Source organism: Oxyura jamaicensis, chromosome 5 (assembly GCF_011077185.1).
Source record: "Oxyura jamaicensis isolate SHBP4307 breed ruddy duck chromosome 5, BPBGC_Ojam_1.0, whole genome shotgun sequence".
NCBI classification, from domain to species: Eukaryota; Metazoa; Chordata; class Aves; order Anseriformes; family Anatidae; genus Oxyura; species Oxyura jamaicensis.
The window spans coordinates 2,304,318-2,323,993 of record NC_048897.1 but is presented as its reverse complement, the minus strand read 5'-3'; the positions used below and the strand labels follow the sequence as shown (position 1 = coordinate 2,323,993).

The following is a 19,676-nucleotide window of genomic DNA, read 5'->3' as shown; positions in this document are numbered from 1 at the left end:
TTCTTTTGCCCTGCCTTGGACAACCTGACACTATTTAACATAATACATTTAAAATTACAAAAATTGCGAAGTTTTAACTGTGGAAGAGGATCATTTTCCTGTATCAGCTGGAATAATTCTCATGGCTCTGTTTCACTGTGGGGAAGAAGTAAGTCATACCCTCTCAACATTAAACTAAATTTTGAATCCTGGAAAGTATCTATGGAGAACGACCAGCTAAGGGACTGACTCACTGCAGCACTCGTTATATATGCCAGTTTTAAGGACAGAAATATTCAGAATAGTCCATGTTTAAAAGTATTTATGTCTTTCGGTACCTTGCTGAACTAAAACTATGCCACTAAATGTTTACAAAAAGAAACATACCTACAGTAAGAAAGATATGGAATAGATAAAATGAAATCCTGAAGAGTTCCAAATAGTATGTCAGGTGTTTTCAGAGGTGGAAAATGCATTGATGAAACAGAAAATGCTGCCATCACGTTAAATATGGAATGTTTATTTAAACAGAGAAAAATAAATAAACATAAATAAATAAACATAATGTTTGGGAAGCATGAAAAGCATCAGGAAACAGTTCCCAGACACTTATGAGTATCCATAGTACCTCAAGTCTAAAAAATTTCTAACTGGCTGTGATAAAAACAAGGCGTGACAACAAAACAGTATGAGGCTATTTACATGATCCTACCAAGCACCACTGGGATGAACTCCTGCATGTTCCGCTCCCAGCATTAATAAGCACAGTCCATTGCCCAGCATTCCTTTGTAATACACAGGGGGAATGCTACCTCAGCTGGTTATGTATTTGGTAGTGACCTAATATCCAAGCATATCTTATTTTTCAGATTAGTTTTTATTTATTTATTTTATTTTTTATTTTCCCAATTTCCTAGGAAACAACAGCTCATAGACGGCTTCTGGGATAGTATCCACAAATAACATACCCTTAGCATTCTTCGAGAATTATCTACCCTTAGAGATAAATCTCCAGAGAAACACACAAACGCAATTCTTCTGCCAGCCATACGGTGGCAGGATTAACTCCCCATCTCCCTGGAGGAAGCAGGACCTTTCCATCACTGTCAGTGGTGGATGTGAACACTTACACAATTGGCAGACACACGCCTGAGAATTTTACAGACAAATATATGATGAAAAGAAAGCAGCAAATAAAGAACAATGTTTCCATACGTAATGTCAGGTTTAAAAGTGTTTTAAAGAAGATTTGCACAGCTGTATTTTTTGTCCTAAGAAAACTGGAAGTGGTTTGACGAAAGTGTAGAGAACATTCAACGCTCATTGAAGGGCAATTTCTATTCTCCCAGAACAAGAGGATATTCTAATTAGAAACTGGAAAATCCAAAGTCAAAATGGAATTCCTATTTTTACAATGTCTACTTCAGCAGTGAAATCACCATTATTGGAAAACATTAAGTCCAAGGACTTAATAATGTCATTTTAGAAAGAAAGGAGTATTTAGGTGATGCAACACTATTGAGAGTTCCAAGAACTTAAAAGAAATATTGAAGATGTATTTAAGCCAATATCTGTTAGCATTCAGGAAGACATCTGTGTTAGATATGAATTATCCCACATTTAACTCCTCCAAGGCTCTCAGCTCTTGCTTTGAAGCACCTCTTACCGGACGCTCACGGAGAACAAATACAGCCCTCGAGAATATGATAAATACTACAGGCCTGCATTTTAGAGAGGTTCTAAGTCAGTACACATTTCCTTTAAACCTATGCAAAACGGTTTATTTCCACTTACACTATTTTAGTTCATGTTAATAAGGGCCTATGATGCTAACTGTAAAAAATGATGATGACTTGAACAGACTTCTGAATCCAAATCTAAGAAAACACTTCAGCATGCTGTGGTTTGTATCGTATCAACTATTCCAGAACATACCGTAGAGACTCTCAATAAAAGTAATTCTTTACTAATAGGTGAGGGAGAAAGGATGAAGTAGTGAAACTAACTTCTCGAAGCAAAGTGATTCCTGAGGAAGTGAAGCACATTCTGATGGCAATTACAAGAGTTTCATGTTTTAAGTATTGCAGAAGTGACTTCTAGTCAGCTGATTTCCCCTGTAAACATTATTTCAGGGACACATGCCAGAGAGGCACATAGGTTGAGAAGAAATGTGTATTTAAGTAAAGAATAATGATCTTCACTAGTCGAGTGGCTGATTTTTCATTCTGTGGGACCCAAGCCCTTTGAAAGACTTCAAGCCAAAGCTGACAGTCTAGACCTCCTGACTCCCACTGAAATGCCACAGGACAGTATATCAAAAACGTATCATGCTAATTTCTGCTCCATTAGGAACAGAGGCAATGGGAGATGTATATAGGTCACATCACGATCAAAACCATGAGAGGAATAGCAGCAGTCATTCCTGCATTTTCTTATTTGTTAGCCTACCCCGAGAGTCAGATGGGAGGGACAGATAGGAAATAGAGTGAATGATGTGCTGCATGCACATCTGTCTTTTCTGAGCTCCCTACCAAAAGCTGAGATCCTTTAGACTGAGATTTGTACAAGTCAGTACAGTGGAGAAACTAAAAAACAAGTATTTTTTAAACTCTCTTTTTTTCCCCCCAACACTAGTGGCAGCTAAAATATGCTAAATATTTGGCCTACAGAGTTTCTCTGACAAAGCTTGAAATTAAAAATGAGACAGGCAAAAGTTACAGAAAATGGATGCCCCAACAAGTTGGTAATGCAATGACTGAAGCATGAAATGGCAATGTGAGAGCTATTTCCTGGTGAGATTTCCCCCAGATCTGTTTTCTTGTTGTCTTGTTTTTGCCAGCAAAATTAAAACTTTTAGAGGTATCTAATAGAACCCTGGAACCATTTTTGAAATGGTGCTTTAAAAAAAAAAATAAAAATAAAAAAATAGAGGGTTGCTAGTTTTTAAGTAGTGTATGCTGCAGATCAAGTGGGTGGATGGGGAGGCAGGACTGAAACTATTTAAGTATTGTCACGCTTTAAAGTTGTGACTGCAAAGGTCAGTAAAGTGTAAGCGTCTGAAAAAGAAAGCTATTTCAAGAAGTTTTGCGTTTAGTTCTACAAACACAGTCTTCAGTAGAGGAGAAAACTGAAAAAGAAAAAAAGCTCTGTGAGGGTCTGTTTGTTTCTGACATGATTATAACAATAGCAAAGTAGCAAGAATGCAAGCAGATACAAACTGGTAGTAAGCACAAAACAAACATACAGGGTATGTAATTACCAGATCCAGTTTACAGAATGTGCTATAAGCATGGCAGTGTAGGAATTATTAATGCAACACATATGTGAGGCTGGAAAATGTCCTGTACGCATGTGCAACATCCAATTGTGCTCCGGTTTGCACCAACAGCTAGCAGTAGCCAGTATTAGATGGTTTGAGCTCTCTGGCTCCTGGAACTTGGCTATATTTATCCTGGCTGATGTAGCCTGTCAAGTGTGTCCTGCTGTTGATAAGGTGCCGTAGTTGACAACAGAGGGGGCTCAAGGGGGAGGAGCAGGATGGGGGCTTCCACCAAGTGTTTCTTTAGGGGGTCTCAAAAGCCCTGCCGACTCATTCCTGTTTAGCTCGGACCCTGCTTCCTAGATATAGCTGGGAGCTTCATCAGAAACAAAGTGAAGATGCCAGAGCCTGCAAAGAAAACAGGTAAGGATTATAACTGCCAAACAAAGGCTGAGAATGGCTTGACAGAGAAAAATGTGAGTAGCTTTCATATGCCAGAAAAATATAGATGCCTCAGGGAAAAAAATAGAGAGGAAAAAGAGATGGTATTTTATAAAGTTATAAATGTGATCTTGCAGAGCAATCAGTGACAGGAATATCTCAAGAGACTTTGGATGGGGAGAGAATAGAGGTTTAATTCTTAGATTCCTTTCTTATCTCATGTCTTCTCACAGTCACATTCAGGGCTGTGAAAAAAAGCTTGGAATCTCTCTCTTGGGCAGTTGGGCAGTATAAAAGTCTCCCAAGTTTTTTTTTGTTTGTTTGTTTTTTTATGGTTTTTGATCCTGATACTTTTCAGGAAGTATAAGTGGAAAACTTTGATGTTATTTGCTGGTAGTGAAATCTCTGTGAAAATGAAAGCAAATGGCACCTGGTATAGAGCTTACTCTTTCTAGTTCTTCCATCCAGTGACAGTAGAGCTCTAGGAAAAAAAAAGGAGACACCGTACTATAAAGAATATATGCATATTTCCTTTCATTCACCCTCCTCCATCCTCTCCTGTTGAGCCAGAAGATCTCATGATAACAGGCAGTTCCCAGAGTTAGTCAATAGGAACTGCTGATGCTTATTAAAGTAGGCCTTTGTACTTTAAGTACAAGGCCTGGTGTTAGGCTGGTCAATGGGAAAATCTGCTGTGCTCAACACTACAAAAGAGACTACAGCTGTTAAGAACAACTTTCATTTTGGCCAAAATATTTGGAATCAGACACGGCAAGAGACAGAAAACAAATCCAACCTGTATCTCCCATTAAGAACTGCAAAGCGCTAAAGCATTATTAATTTCAAGAACCTGCTTTATACAATAACTCTGAAGTGACAGGGGTGTCACCAATACCTCAATTTTATCACCTGATGTTCTTCAAGCTGCAATTTCTGAAATCTGATGGAAGTAGAATCTTATATAAAAATAAGTATAAACCAGACCTTGTAATTGTAGAGAAAACCTTGAAAATGTAAGTTGTAAAGGTTCAGCAAGCACCAAAAAAAGATGCTCATAATCATATTCTATTTTTAAAGTCAATTGATTTGTGAGATTCATTGAAATGTCTGATGCTTGTGATTGGCAATGGTAGCAAAAATAAATATGGCAGAATAGGGAAAATTTGACAGCGTGATCTCCTAGGCATTGTGACTTGATTTGTTATGGCTTAACTGCCTTTAAATTAACATTTTCAAGCTCTGGGGATGAGAGGCAACTTCTTCTCTGACTGTGAAGACGTCCAGCTCTGCTAGCTAATGGAGAAGATAAATTCTGTTCCAGTTTATTTCTCCAGAGGAAAGAAATCTAACAGGTGTCTAACAACACTAGTCCTACGCAATTCCTATGAACAAACCAGCCCAAACACTGTGATTATCACAGCAGGGGGAGGAAAAGCTCTGATTACCCACTCCAGCTGAGACAGAACCAGTCACATGCCCCATAACTTGGGAGGGATCTTCTCTTTCTCCCAGGAGACATTAATCCCTCTGGTTTTCTATTTCATGTTGTTTATACAATTCAAGTCACTTCAAGACGGGATAATATTCAGCATAATCTCAGGAGAGCTGAATAAGAATCTTATAGTTCATACCTGGACAAGTCAAGATTTCTGCCTTTCACATGCCAAGTAGTTAGAATACTGAAGAATGCTGAGAGATCTTCAGCCTTTATTACTGAAATTAGGTCACCTGGTGTACAGGTAAGGGAAAACGCTTCCTGCCAGAGAATGATCACAGATATTCTGCTGTTGTAACAAACCTTTCAACATGTATAAATAATTAAATAAACGTAAACAGTGGAATAGACTTCCCAACAGTCATTCTTTTACTTTAAAATGGCCAGGGGAAACACTGCAGGATGAGGCTCTGTCCCATTTCTTTACACAATACCAAAAGTACTGGCATGGCTTTCCTGAAAGTTGATACATTCCTGAAGACCAACAGCATTTAGAAGACCCGCAGCAATTCATTTTTAGAGCAAACTGTCAAACATTGAAAAACATTATTTTTTGCAGACTTCCATAGCAGAAGCATTATATTCTTTTCTTTGTGTCTTATACACTTAAGAGTTGACCTCTGCTCAAAGGCTTGCTTTTAAAAAAGTTTTAATCATTTTTGTTGTTGTTGTGAAAACTCAAGAAGGTTAAAAAAAAAAAAACACACAACATTTCCTTAACATTATTTTGTGACATTAAAAGGAAACAGCTGACCTTTTAACACCAAAGTTAGTAGATAAATGGGACTTAATGGGAAATGTATGCATTACTAAATCTGGAAAAAGACAAGTCTGGCATTACTCACCTTCTCTGAAAATCAGTACATTTTTATTCATGTACTTCATATATTGAGGAGTCTGGATTTTGCAGTTCAGATTAGAAATTTTTAACATTTATAAATAATCTGGCTATAAATACAGAGAAATTTTTGGCATTCCATAATAATAAGCAATATTGCATAATGAAGGATAGCCTCTAGAATTTTAGATGGAATACGAGCTCCTCATTTTATGTTTGTAAGCACCTACCACAGTAAAGTACTGCTCAGTGTTAAAAGGGTTCATGATAATGAACTTCTGTGCACTGAAGGAATACAAAAATCAGTAATAACGATTTTTATAGATATATTTTCCTCTTTTTTTTTTTTGGGGGGGGGGGGGTAATTGAGGGTTCAAAGTAAGCTGGATATTATTACCCCCATTTTACAGCAAGTATGATGGGTGCATAGAGAGCGAGGTGACTGGTTAGTGAAACTATTCCTTGCCTGTTGCTCATGTTACAGGAATTTACAGTCTCAGCTGCTGAAGTAGGCAAGGGATGATAAGATTGAGTAGCTCAACAGCTTTTGGATCAAGGAATGATTAAGCTTGTAATTGCAAGAAGCCACTTAGGTCCTGAATGAGGAATGCACAGAATCTTTATATAGTTCCTCACCAAGGAATTTACAAGCTCCATTACTGAAGTCTGTTTATCCACAGTTTGGCTTTTAACTCAATGGAAGAGCAAATGGTAGAAGAGGAGAACTTAATGCCAAGTATAAGTACTAAAGCGCAGACAAATTTTCAACATGAAGCCTTACAAATTAAGGAACTACAAAAGCTAACACTACTTTTAAAATTTTGATTCAATATGGTGGCCATGTACATATTTGAATACCAAATACACACACTGTGAAGGAAGCTAACTCTGCTCTATGGGAGAAAACTGCTGACTATTTTTTCTAGTTATACTCATCACAAGTTTCTGCTGGAGCTTGTAGCTTGTGCGTTCAACCAGATTGATGAGATTCTCCTAAAACACTTACACCTTTTACAGTTTTTATTTCAGAAAGGTAGAGATAATATTTGAAATGCTTATTCTAACACACATTCTCCTTAAGCGCTTATCTCTCCTGCAAGGACTTATCACAAATAATGTGCGATGAAGAGCTAAAGTCAGAGCCACCACCCTAAAAAGCAATATGGAATTTAAAAACAAAAACCACAACAGGATGGCTCTCCCCTATCACTCTGTCTATTTAAAACCACTACTGTGGAATCAACACCATTTTGATTTCAGATACTTCACACATACTTTGAATTCAGTGATTTTAGGGGAACTTTTCCATCTAATGCTTGTGATTCTTAACAAGCCAAACACTTACAGGATGTGGCTAGGAAGTGAAGTGATTCCAGTTAATTAAACATTATTTTAATACATATCTTCATTATTTTTTTTTTCTGACAATCATCACATAAGCCTTTCTCCGCTAGCATTTAACACTAGCTTTTATTCTTATTCAAGATACAACCATACTTAGTTGCTATTTATTAGCTATTTGATGCTGTACAGAGAAACGGAAAAATAGTCCCTGCCTCTTACGAGTTACAAAAGAAAAGTCCAGTAAATGGACAGACAGCTCAACAAGAGGGCAAAGAAAGCAATGGTTAGCCTAATAGGGAGCGACCTGGGTAGGAGCTCAGACATTTTGTTGGTTTTTGCATAGGAGAATATGAAAAGGCTTTGTAGCAGAACAGTAAACTAGGTTGGTGTAGGTATTAGAAGATTAATTCAAAGTAAGTCAGAAAGTTAAGGGAGAAAGCATGAAGGTGCTAGGATGAAGATTTAACAAATGGCAGCTGTAGGAAAGCAGAATACTAATTTCATGATTTTACTTAGGAGAAAAGCAAAGGTAATTGGTTTTGGAACTTAAATGATATAATTCTAGTTTAATTTGACCAAAAGCATATATATTTTGTATTTCTTCAACCTGCTGATTGAAAGACTTATTAATAAATTATTATCAAAATGCAATCTGATTGTGGAGCTCCAAATAGAGACTTTTTTATTACTAATTAATGAAGTTGTAACTCATGTAACATACATAACTGTATAGCTGATGTTTCCAGAGCCATCTTCAGTTGTTACAAGACTCTTAGAGGAGTGCTGTCACATGCAAGTTCAAGTAGGGACAAAATTAGGCACAGAAAGTTTTCTGCAAGACTACTTCAGACCACATGGAGCCTGCTTCCCATTTTGTCATAGGTAGAAATTTGCTCTTTTACATTAGTCAGAAGTTATATGAGGTTCTTGTGGGTGCTGGAATTGGTAGGGAAGTCTGGGATATGAGAAGTGGGTGCTGAAAAATAGGTTAGGATAAAGTGGCTCTAGACTCATTTCCTTTCATTAGCTCCACATCCCTCTTCTCACCCCATGTCAACTCCCCAAAGCAATTCCAGCTCCTTTCCCCCAACAAACACACACAGCACACTTATCATTCAGCTTCCCTTCAGCAGCAATTCCTGTCATCACCAGCACTGATAACTCATATATATGTGCCTCTTCCCTCTCCCCTGAATTGTACACGTTGTTAGCATTACTGACTGCTCTCCCTTTTTGGTGGGTGGGTTAGACTTTAATAGCAAGCGGAGAGTTAAAAAAAATGGGAGGCAGAGGACATGGGCTACTTCGTCATCAGGTGCTCCACCCCAATGGCTCCTCAGCTCACATTTGACTGGAATCTGGATAAACATGTGATAGTGTCTCAGATCTGTCAGGGCCTGACAGGCACAAGAGGTGTAGCCATTTCACACCATCACATGAGAGGTGTCACAGTTGCTGGGTTTTCCACAGCCTGATGGTGGTGGTAGCGTCAAAAAGCCTTTTGAGTAAGGGAGGGATACATGAAACTCAAAGGGACATAGCTGGGTAGAAGCCAAATCAAATGTTGAAGTGAGAGAGATCTCTAGGTGGGGAATGTGTTTCTGACAAAAACAGGCAAAATTGAGGCTCTCAGAATGGACAATAAGTTTTGAATGGTGATATTTTGGACATTCCTGTTGAGGAAATAGTTGGATTAGATTGGTATGACTATATGAAAAAAATAAGTCTGGTGAACATGGATACATTTGTTACCTAAAGTAAGAGCCACAATGAAGGAGAGGAGACTGGGAACTGCTGATCCCTCATTTCTCTTTCTTTTGTTAAGCTGCCTACTTTTCCCCCACAAGGGAAAATGATGGGATTCTCATCAAACGCTTGTTCAGCGATCACTCTTCTGCAAAAAGTTTCTTATAAAACCTCCAGCTTTTCCTTTTCCCACTTTTCCCTTGCATGCAAATATGAACAGTGGAAAATAAAAGGGAATATAAACGGATATACAAAGAGACACCACTTTGAACATTGTCATCCACTGACGCTGAAACTCTGGTGCAAGAAAATGACGCCCAGAATCCCCTTGCCTATGAAAACGTGGGTTCTCAGGAATGGTTCTTGAAGGTCTTTATTCTCATGGAAATTTTGGCCTGTTCCAATTACATGTTTTAATGGAAATATTCACAAACATTTTAAGTAGAAATTGAAATAAATGAGTCTTTTGGCAGGAAAGGGAGAGAGGACAAGAGAAAAGAGAGAGAGACTTACTTGTAAACTTCTACATATGTAGTTAGATTTTCCACAAGTCAGAAATATGATGTGGTGGTGGAGATTTCTCACTGTGAATGTAGTTCTGTCCAACAATCTGTTTTTGTTGAGTCATCTAAAGTAAATGTAAGAAACCTTACCACTTTACAGGGTGGGCAGCAGATCACAAAGTTATTTCTAAATACACATCTTAAAACACTGACATTCAGAGGATAGAACCTTTGCAGGTGACATTACTGTTAAGTAATTAGTGTATTTATAGACTCTTTTGTGCTTAAATAGAAGAGTGATGATGATAGTACTCAGAGAAAAAGCATGCTCACTTTCCACCACATCTCTACAGTCACAGGGAGAGGAGCCAGCTGGTAGGTATTTCAGGAGTAGATTCAAGAAGTGACCCGGCCCCACACTCTGTGGTAGCCTGGCCAACTCCAATTATCTTTTGAATTCTTTACATTGAAGTTGCTGTCTACAGTAACTCTCATGCAACTAGTCACAATGATACACTGCACCAAAGATACCCTGCTGTGTTACATACTGAAGTGCAATACTGTACCAAAAGATGTGCAGCTGGTAACAAGCATTTGACTACTACACTAAAGTACAGAGCATTATATTCTATAAAATACCATATTCTGTGTAGAACAATTACATTAAAAAAAATCACATTAAAGCATCCAGGCACATTCCAGTGTCAGAGGAAAATTCATCCACGTGTAAAAGAAGACAAAAGCAGATCATTGAAGGCTACTGTAAGCTTAGTGCAAAACAAATTTGTTTTCTCACCAAATTATAAATTGTGAGGGAAAAAAAAAAAAAGAAAAAAAAAAAAGAAAAAAAACATATTTTAGGAAATTATGTAAAAAAGAGAGGCAAAATGCAATACATCCTAAATATAGAATTATTTGTAAGTCACTTTATTTGATCCTTGAGCAAACTGAATTTGATGCTTTGCAAAACAGTGCAAGGAGAGAGTCCTGTTTCATTTTACAGTCCAAAGGCCATCAGACAAATCTTTGCAGGTGTAACTCCACTGTGGTCGGTTAAGTTATGCAGTCTGAGCACATGGTACAGGAATGGAGATTTAGTGCAGATGGCATTATTAGTACTACAGCATTTATACTAGCTAAAGCACCTGTTTGAACATGAGTATGAGCTATTTCTTTTAGAGTATTTCCTTCCATACCACGTTCCCTTCATTTTTATAAAGAAGAAACAAAAGCTTATGCTAATTATAACCATTGTTCTGGTGTTTAGGAAAGTTGCTGTTGTTTGGTTATGGTTATGAAAGGGCAAGTCAATAAAAAGATGACATAATGACACACAAAAAACCATTTAATGTATGAATCAGAATGTAAATTACTGGTACTTTTATCCATGAACATGGCTCAGGGCAATTAGCAGAAAGGTAACAGATTTAACTAAGACCAAAACACGAACGTGAAAAACTTGTTTCAAAATAAAGTTAAAAGAAAAATAAATAATTCAGAGCAAAGGAAATGGTAAAGTAAGCGGTCTCATTAAAATCTAATCTTGAGAAAGATTAAGATACCCATGGGCTGAAATCACAATACATGGCTTGCTTTCCAAATTCACATCTCTTTTGCTACTTTGATTACACATGAGCCAAAACAGGTCATTTGGTTTATGCTTGTTCATCCCATAAATTAAGAATTTAATTATTTCTCATCATTAGGATCACATATAGAGGAAATACTTTGATCCATCTTGTAATTCATTAGAAAACTAGCTGTCATGGGTAAGCACTTTAATTTTTAATACTAAACTTGGTATGTTCAGAATAATGATTTGAATGCAAACAACACTTGATAATATTTTAGCTGGGATACAGTTACAAAGGCCATCATAGGAACATGCATCCCTTTCCACTATAGCCTTGATTGGTCAAACAGGACTGAAGATGAACCATTAATTTACTGTGGTATATTAGGACACAGGTTGCTGCAGTAACTGTAGTTTTGTTGGAGGAACAGATCCTGATCCTTTTTAACACCAGCATGAAGCAACTGTTAGGATAGAATTAAGAAGGTATTCCTATTTCTAAACAAAGCTGCGTGGCAAATTTACACAGAAAGCTTTATATGTGAGAATATATATCATAACAACTTGTCATAGATCAAAACACTCACTTATGAAAAATCAGAGCTCAGTACAGGAGAAAGGAAGATGGGCAATGAGACAAGTTTGCTATCCCTTACATTTTATCTCATGACAATATGGAGAAGATACCACGTCTCAGTCAGAAACAGAACTTGGTAAATACAAAGGCAATTCCACAACTTCTCTGTGGAAAGTGTAATTTATATCTTGCATGGGCAGATGGGAGAGAAAGGAGACAGCTGTTGCAGCCACAACAGCTGACTACACCAGATATCCCACAACTGCAGAACAGATTTTAGTGAGTCCTCTCTCTTTTTTTAGTTTCTGCATTTACCAAGAAGCCGAAGACAACAGAGGTGACAGCCGGAAGTACAGCTGTGTTTGAAGCAGAGACAGAAAAAGCCGGCATCAAGGTGAAGTGGCAGAGAGCTGGCACAGAAATTACCGAAAGTGAGAAATATGTCATCAAGGCAGAAGGAAACAAGCACTCACTGACAATCAATAATGTAGTAAAAGAAGATGATGTGACATATGCTGTAATAGCTGGAAGTTCCAAGGTCAAATTTGAACTCAAGGTCAAAGAACCAGGTACAGTGTTTCGTAAACAATTCTAGTTTCAATAGTATTTCCAATTGCATGTTCAAAAGTCATGAATGAGACCGATGGAAATTAGCCTAATTTAAAATTGTAAAATTTCCTTACTGGCAATTTATCTGTTTTGCCATATGATTTGAAACTGTAGTAAGGTTTACAAAATATACCCTTTAATATTAACCTGAGGAACACATTTCCTGTGGGTAAGATCCCCATTTCCAGACGAGAGAAGTCCACACAGTGGAGAACACAGAGGAAATCTCAATGTACTTCTTTAAAATTCACGGTCAAGCTTTTCTCTATAACTATTAGTGAAGTTGAAAAGGAAAGGAAAGCAATGCTAGTCTAACCTGAACTCACCTTGCATCTTAGGTCTGGTATTTAAAAAAAAAAAAAAAAAAAGTTTGTATTTAAATACAAAACTGTAACAATTGACAAAAATTTCCAAGTTATGCTGTTATGTTTTTTAGGAGTTCATATGTTCCTACAAAATGTCTCAAAATCACCTGCTAACAAAAGCTCATATTTCTTGAAAAACTTGAATACAAAGAGTAACCTTTGTATTATTTGAGTATCACCTATCATTACTATCTGGGTGTGCATTAAAACAACAGCTAGATGGGAAAAGGAGACACCTTCCCAAGGCTTTCTTGGGAAAAACAGTTTGGCCTTCCTGGTCCCTTTTGTTTTTCCTCCAAAAGTTTTGGTTCCCATTCAGCACTTTTTGTATTTTAATAGTTGATTAATAGTTGATATTTTCCCTTTTTGTTTTGGTAAAAAACCTTTAACTAATACTGTTTATATCACCTCCTCTCCTTTGCTATCACTAGCATATTCTAGCACATTTAATTCTAGCACATTTAATTCTAGCACATTTAATTCTACCATGATGTCAACGAGGTCTTCTGGGTAGCTGAAAGATACTCCTGAATATTTAACAGGAGACACGACATTCTGTTCCAGGTGAAATGACAGTGCATGACAGATTTGACAAAGTGTCGCGCTGGGTGGACGAGGGAAAGGCTGTGGATGTGGTCTACCTTGACTTCAGCAAGGCTTTTGACACCGTCTCCCACAGCATTCTCCTCAAGAAACTGGCTGCTCTTGGCTTGGACTGGCGCACGCTTCGTTGGGTTAGAAACTGGCTGGATAGCCGGGCCCAGAGAGTTGTGGTAAATGGAGTCAAATCCAGTTGGAGGCCAGTCACTAGTGGCGTCCCCCAGGGCTCGGTGCTGGGGCCGGTCCTCTTTAACATCTTCATCAATGATCTGGACGAGGGCATTGAGTGCACCCTCAGTAAGTTTGCAGATGACACCAAGTTAGGTGCGAGTGTCGATCTGCTCGAGGGTAGGAAGGCTCTGCAGGAGGATCTGGATAGGTTGCACCGATGGGCTGGGGTCAACTGCATGAAGTTTAACAAGGCCAAGTGCCGGGTCCTGCACCTGGGGCGTAATAATCCCAAGCAGAGCTACAGGCTGGGAGATGAGTGGTTGGAGAGCTGCCAGGCGGAGAAGGACCTGGGAGTGATAGTGGACAGTCGGCTGAATATGAGCCAGCAGTGTGCTCAGGTGGCCAAGAAGGCCAACGGCATCCTGGCTTGTATCAGAAATAGTGTGACCAGCAGGGCTAGGGAGGTGATCGTCCCCCTGTACTCGGCTCTGGTGAGGCCGTACCTCGAGTACTGTGTTCAGTTTTGGGCCCCTCGCTACAAGAAGGACATCGAGGTGCTTGAGCGGGTCCAAAGAAGGGCGACGAAGCTGGTGAGGGGCCTGGAGAACAAGTCCTACGAGGAGCGGCTGAAGGAGCTGGGCTTATTCAGCCTGGAGAAGAGGAGGCTCAGGGGCGACCTTATCGCTCTCTACAGATACCTTAAAGGAGGCTGTAGAGAGGTGGGGGTTGGCCTGTTCTCCCACGTGCCTGGTGACAGGACGAGGGGGAATGGGCTAAAGTTGCGCCAGGGGAGTTTTAGGTCAGATGTTAGGAAGAGCTTCTTTACTGAAAGGGTTGTGAGGCATTGGAACAGGCTGCCCAGGGAGGTGGTGGAGTCACCATCCCTGGAAGTCTTCAAAAGACGTTTAGATGTAGAGCTTAGGGATATGGTTTAGTGGGGACTGTTAGTGTTAGGTTAGAGGTTGGACTCAATGATCTTGAGGTCTCTTCCAACCTAGAAATTCTGTGTGATTCTGTGATTATGAGGAAGGGATTATCCTAATATGGTTTAGGAAAATTTAATAGCTGTCAGAGCGTGTAACAGTATGTTCTTGCTGACTTTCTCATCCACAAAGTAAAAAGGTATATATTATACTAGTTCTATCTTCCTTGCCTTTAAGGTTAGTTTCAGGTAGAACCTGTTACATGTAGACAGCCTACAAACAGCTGAGTTACTACATCTGGAAACATAATGGTGAGTCCACCATTTTACCACCAAAAGCTATCTGCCTCTGACAAACGCATTGGTGATGGCGATATCAGGATGCTAGACAATTTTCCTGTATACATTTTATACTGATCTCTCAAAACAAGCCTTTTCTAAACAGCTATGCATCTAAGTTATCAGAGCATCCACAGTAGCTCCACAGTTAGTATAACTCTTGGTTCCTTCCAGTAAAATTTGAGTTGAAAGTTATTTGGACTAGATCCAATGGGATACTTTCTAACAATAAAAGTTAAAATCATACTGTTTTCTCTTAAGACATAAATACATTTTAAGGTAAAAGGCATAAATTTTCTGAGAGTGGGTTGATTCATGATCGTATGTTCACAGGTACTGTCTTGTTTTTCAGATCTTACAAAGATTAGACTTGTAAAGTATAACTGGATTACCCATTATTATCACAAACAATAATCTTTTCAGCTTTTTATTATCAAAACAATAGAAACTGTCTCCTTGCCTACCCAGACACAGCCACTTCCCTTTGTTACAGAGGAGCCACACAAATTACTCACCTCATGGCACAACATGTCCAGAAATCTCTGGTGGAAAAGACGCTGCAATAGCTGGGAAACAGCACGTGGGACTTGATTGTGAAGTAGGCAAGGCCCTTTGGAAGTGTCTCTGCTACCTAAGGGAAAAAAAAATAAATAAATGTTAGCAGCTGATCTGCTTCAAGAATTTTTACCTCCCTCCTTCTGGTTCAGTTGCTCACTCCCACTCCCTTTTCATACATTTCTATCTTCTCTATTGTGCCAAATGAATTTGTCTGAATTTGTCTGTGAGGCCATAGTGTAACTGAGAGGGCATAAACTTCCATGAGCCAGGGGAGAAAGTGATAGTGAGATTGTTAAAATACTTTCTCCATACTGATTGCTAGTAATGTCTAGCATTTCTCCCAAACCACACACAGCTGCAGTGTTTAGAACATTACATTCCAACCACAGAGTTAAATAAAATCTCATGAAAAAGCAAATTGTTTTAAAAAATCATAACTGCATCATTTTCACTACTTTTCCTACTTTTTTCTCTAACCGAGGTTAACAGCTAACAACAGTGCTATCATCAGCTGACAAGATTTTACACATCAAAAACACAGAATTTGTTATTTCAGGCATCAGCTCCTTCCTAGCCCAGAAAAGAGCCTTGTCATCCAGCAGCCAGTAGACCCCTTCTCCTTATAGCACATCTTCTAAGTTCTAGAAAACCACAGCTAATTTTTTTTGCATTTCCTAAATATATCAAAGCTGTAGAAACACAGCTTTCTCTAATCTTGATTTACATTCATTTCCAGAAAAGAGTGAGACGGTCACTCCTGCGGAAGCTGCTCCTGCCCCAGCTGCCTCAGAGCTGCCTGCTCCGCCAGTAGAGAGCAGCCAAAACACAGAAGGTAATAAAGAACTACTGCTCTTATGAAGTCTGGTACATTAACAGAAGGGAAAAACTGGAACAGGGAATCCTTACAGTAAACAAGTAGAGACAGTAGCTGAAAGGTGACTGATGGTGATAAATGACAGAGAATAAAGAATAATCCCAGAGACAGGAGAAACATACTGCGATATTTTGAAATGATTTAATAAATTTACTACATAGGCTGGAAGAGAAGCTGATGCAGAAAGTCCTAACTATAAGTTCTTGTGTTTGATTCAGTTCCATCTGCTGGGACTCAATCAGAAGAGCCTGTGGACCCTATTGGGATCTTTGTGACACGACCTCAGGATGGAGAAGTTACTGTTGGTGGGTACAAAATCTGAGTCAAGTGGTGTTTGTAGACTGCACCTGCTGCCTGACTGTTTAGCTCTCCACATACAGGAGGACAGCAGTCATCCAACAGATACACTAAACACTACTCATCATCTTATTTTAACCTACTTGCCTTACAAGGTGGAAATATCACATTCACTGCCAAAGTTGCAGGTGAGAGCCTGCTGAAGAAACCATCGGTGAAATGGTTCAAAGGAAAGTGGATGGACCTAGCAAGCAAAGTGGGGAAGCATCTCCAGCTGCATGACAGTTATGATCGAAACAACAAGGTACAACTGGCAGAGTAAGATTCTCAGTCTTCTAGATTCTAATCTTTAGTCTGGGGAAAATAAAAGCAAACATAGGAACATTTTGAGGTTCCAAAGCTATATACTATGTAATATTTATGCAGACACATTTATGTTTTGACCATGCAGACAAGAGATGAGCACTACATACAGACTCTTGTACATTTAGTTTATGATGAAATGAGAAAATAGCTGGTGGTCTGGGGAAGCAGTTTTACACTACCTACTGCAGAATGCTCTACCTTCCTCCCAAGTAATAGATACTAGTCATATTTAAGAGAAAAAGTCAGGCAGATAGTTACATATCATCTATCTTCTTTTTATATAGATCAAGCATTCAGCTATTAGTGTTGGAATTTACTGTTCTATTGCATTGGCTAGATTACTCTAAATAGCTCAGTAGGATCCATTTCTACCACAAAAGTGTCCAAGGATGCACAAACAGGAACACAAGAGAGTCTGTACCATGGCTTCTCATCCCATGTGGGATATGAAGCACTAACACCCTCTCCTGGATGGAACAGAGCAGACTTGCTCATGACTGAATCAGCCACTCCTTCACCTGAATTCTAGGTAAAGGATATGTTTGTCTAATGAAAGATCTATTCCTGTTTCCAATGAACATGCAGTTACTATACGTGATGGCTATATACACCAGTACATCAGATCAGTTTCCTGATATAACCCTGAATGCTCTGGTAGACCTGTACTGATCATATTCCTTAGCTGTTCCCACTGAATTGGGGATATTTAATTTTTATTATAGTAATGAGTTATACATTCAGGATGTTCTTAGTTCTAAAAGGAACAGAACTGTATTTCATCCTTCATCTTTTCCTTTACGCCTTAATACGCTGTATTCTAAATCTCTCTCAGCATTTAATTTTCTAACTTACAAAGTGTATCACTGGTCTCTGTTCTAGGTGTACACCTTTGAAATGGAAATCATAGAAGCAAATATGACTTTTGCAGGAGGGTACAGATGTGAGGTGTCTACTAAGGACAAGTTTGATAGTTCTAATTTCAACCTGACTGTCAATGGTAAAATGAACTACTGCCACATTTCTTCTTCCTGTTTTGTTGTGGTTTGTTTTGTTTTCTTCCTATATGTGTGCCCACTGATTCTTTCTGGCACACAGCAACTAGACAAGGCTAGATCTGAAGTACAGACCTGCAGAGCTACAGGTGCATTTAGAGAAGCCTGCAGATGAAGATTGGGATGAGTTGGCAGAGACAGAAAGCATTAGAAGAAACAGTTGGATGTCACTCAGGTCAGAATTGTGATGCTCTTTAAGACAGCACACAGAAAGATGCAGAGCAGCCCAACTGTTCTCTGGCTTTATTCTGACTTCAGAAGTTTAGAACAGAGTAATCAGGTTCTGTCTACGCAACATCCTAGGTGGAGTTCCTATACATTACTACATATTTCTGAGAATTTACCTTTGCTTTCAAAGGACTGATTGCAATTGAGAATGAATAACATTAGACAGTTGTTACCCAGTGGTTTTCTCATTATGGTTTCAACATACCCTGTGAAGCCAGTATTGAAACTAAAATTTACCAGCAGAGAAATTAAAAAGAAGAGATAAGACAGTTTGTCATGCTGCTGACTATTAAGAAGCATGAGACTGAACTAAGTTATACATTAAACACTGGATGTTGAAAGCCAGTTCGTGAGGGTTACCTATTTAAAGATACTGCTTCAATCCTCCAGTATGTGATTGATCACAATTTACAACATACGAACTTCAGGACAAAAATGACAGTAACTGAAAAGCCTATAAACAGCACTGTAGGTTTGCAATATTTTGATGTGCCACCTCATTCTTGTTTGTCGCTCTTTGTCACATCAGAAGCGCCACTAAGTGGAGACTTGGATATTCGTGCTGCCTTCCGACGCACGTGAGTATGCACAGTAGAAACTTACGTAGATCAAATTATACTTCCACGCAGAATTCATTACTTTCCTAGTAAAAGCAAAGACACGGTACCAACAAGTACAGAGATGGGGACGTCTACTAAGAAAATATTTCTACTGTTAAAATACTGCACAACATCTAGGAATCATCTAAGAGAATTTTGCCTTTGCACTAGCATAACGATCATGCTTGTCTTCAATTATGCAATTGATAATGTGTACCTTTTTATGAAGAACTTCAGCATTTTTTTTCCAGTGCTGTAGAGCACTTCAGATGTAAACAAATAGCGAGGGAAAAGATTCTGTGTAGTACTCAGCCTTGTGGCTTGAGGAGCTACATGCATCTCAATACGTACATTTGCTAAACAAATTCCAAAACTGGAACTAGATGTAAGCCCTGTATGCAGCATAACACCAATAACATTAATGCAAACATTTTGATTGTATTTGTTTTCATGTTTTATATTAATTGAAAGAAGACGATGGTACTGTAAATGTCTGTGTAAAAACCCTAATATATGCAGGTCCTAGATACTAAAGACTGCAAGGTGTTGCTGAAAAGACTGTTCTCCCCAGCTCTGTAATATCATTTGAATTTATACATGACTTCATTGAATAAGATTTCCCTTCTGTTAGTAAAATTTGCGAATTTGTAACATCTTATTTATTTTGACATTAACATCTGTTTTTTATTAAGTATCTCTTCTCCCTTTAAGTAAATCATTTTCTGTTTTAATTGCTATATATTTTTGCAAAGTCATTAGATCAAGAACATTCCAACAGGCATCAATTTCTCTAACATAGGATAAAATTTAGCTCTGTAAACTGCTTGAATTTTTCCATACAAGTGCTATTTCTATACGAGATTTGGATTTTGCATTCTATCATAAAGAAGTCTTGAAGAATTTATTTACAGCCAAACCCATCTGTAAGTAGCTGACCAGCC

The 19,676-nt window shown here is 38.5% G+C and overlaps 1 protein-coding gene across 7 annotated transcripts in view; it reads left to right on the top strand.

Annotated features, from left to right (window-relative positions):
- Window positions 1-3,435: 3,435 nt before the first annotated feature.
- Window positions 3,436-19,676, top strand: part of MYBPC3 (myosin binding protein C3) — a 60,702-nt gene continuing 44,461 nt past the window's right edge. For 5 of the 7 annotated variants that reach the window (XM_035327612.1, XM_035327610.1, XM_035327611.1 and 2 more), the window contains exons 1-7: window positions 3,436-3,661; window positions 12,058-12,324; window positions 16,056-16,151; window positions 16,412-16,498; window positions 16,646-16,794; window positions 17,736-17,853; window positions 18,666-18,714. In XM_035327612.1, coding sequence (XP_035183503.1) covers window positions 3,637-3,661; window positions 12,058-12,324; window positions 16,056-16,151; window positions 16,412-16,498; window positions 16,646-16,794; window positions 17,736-17,853; window positions 18,666-18,714 — 791 coding nt within the window. In that variant the 5' untranslated portion in view covers window positions 3,436-3,636. Of the gene's footprint in view, window positions 3,662-12,057; window positions 12,325-16,055; window positions 16,152-16,411; window positions 16,499-16,645; window positions 16,795-17,735; window positions 17,854-17,915; window positions 18,715-19,676 lie in introns of those variants that run through there. The other 2 variants (XM_035327613.1, XM_035327614.1) reach the window with 2 other exon arrangements.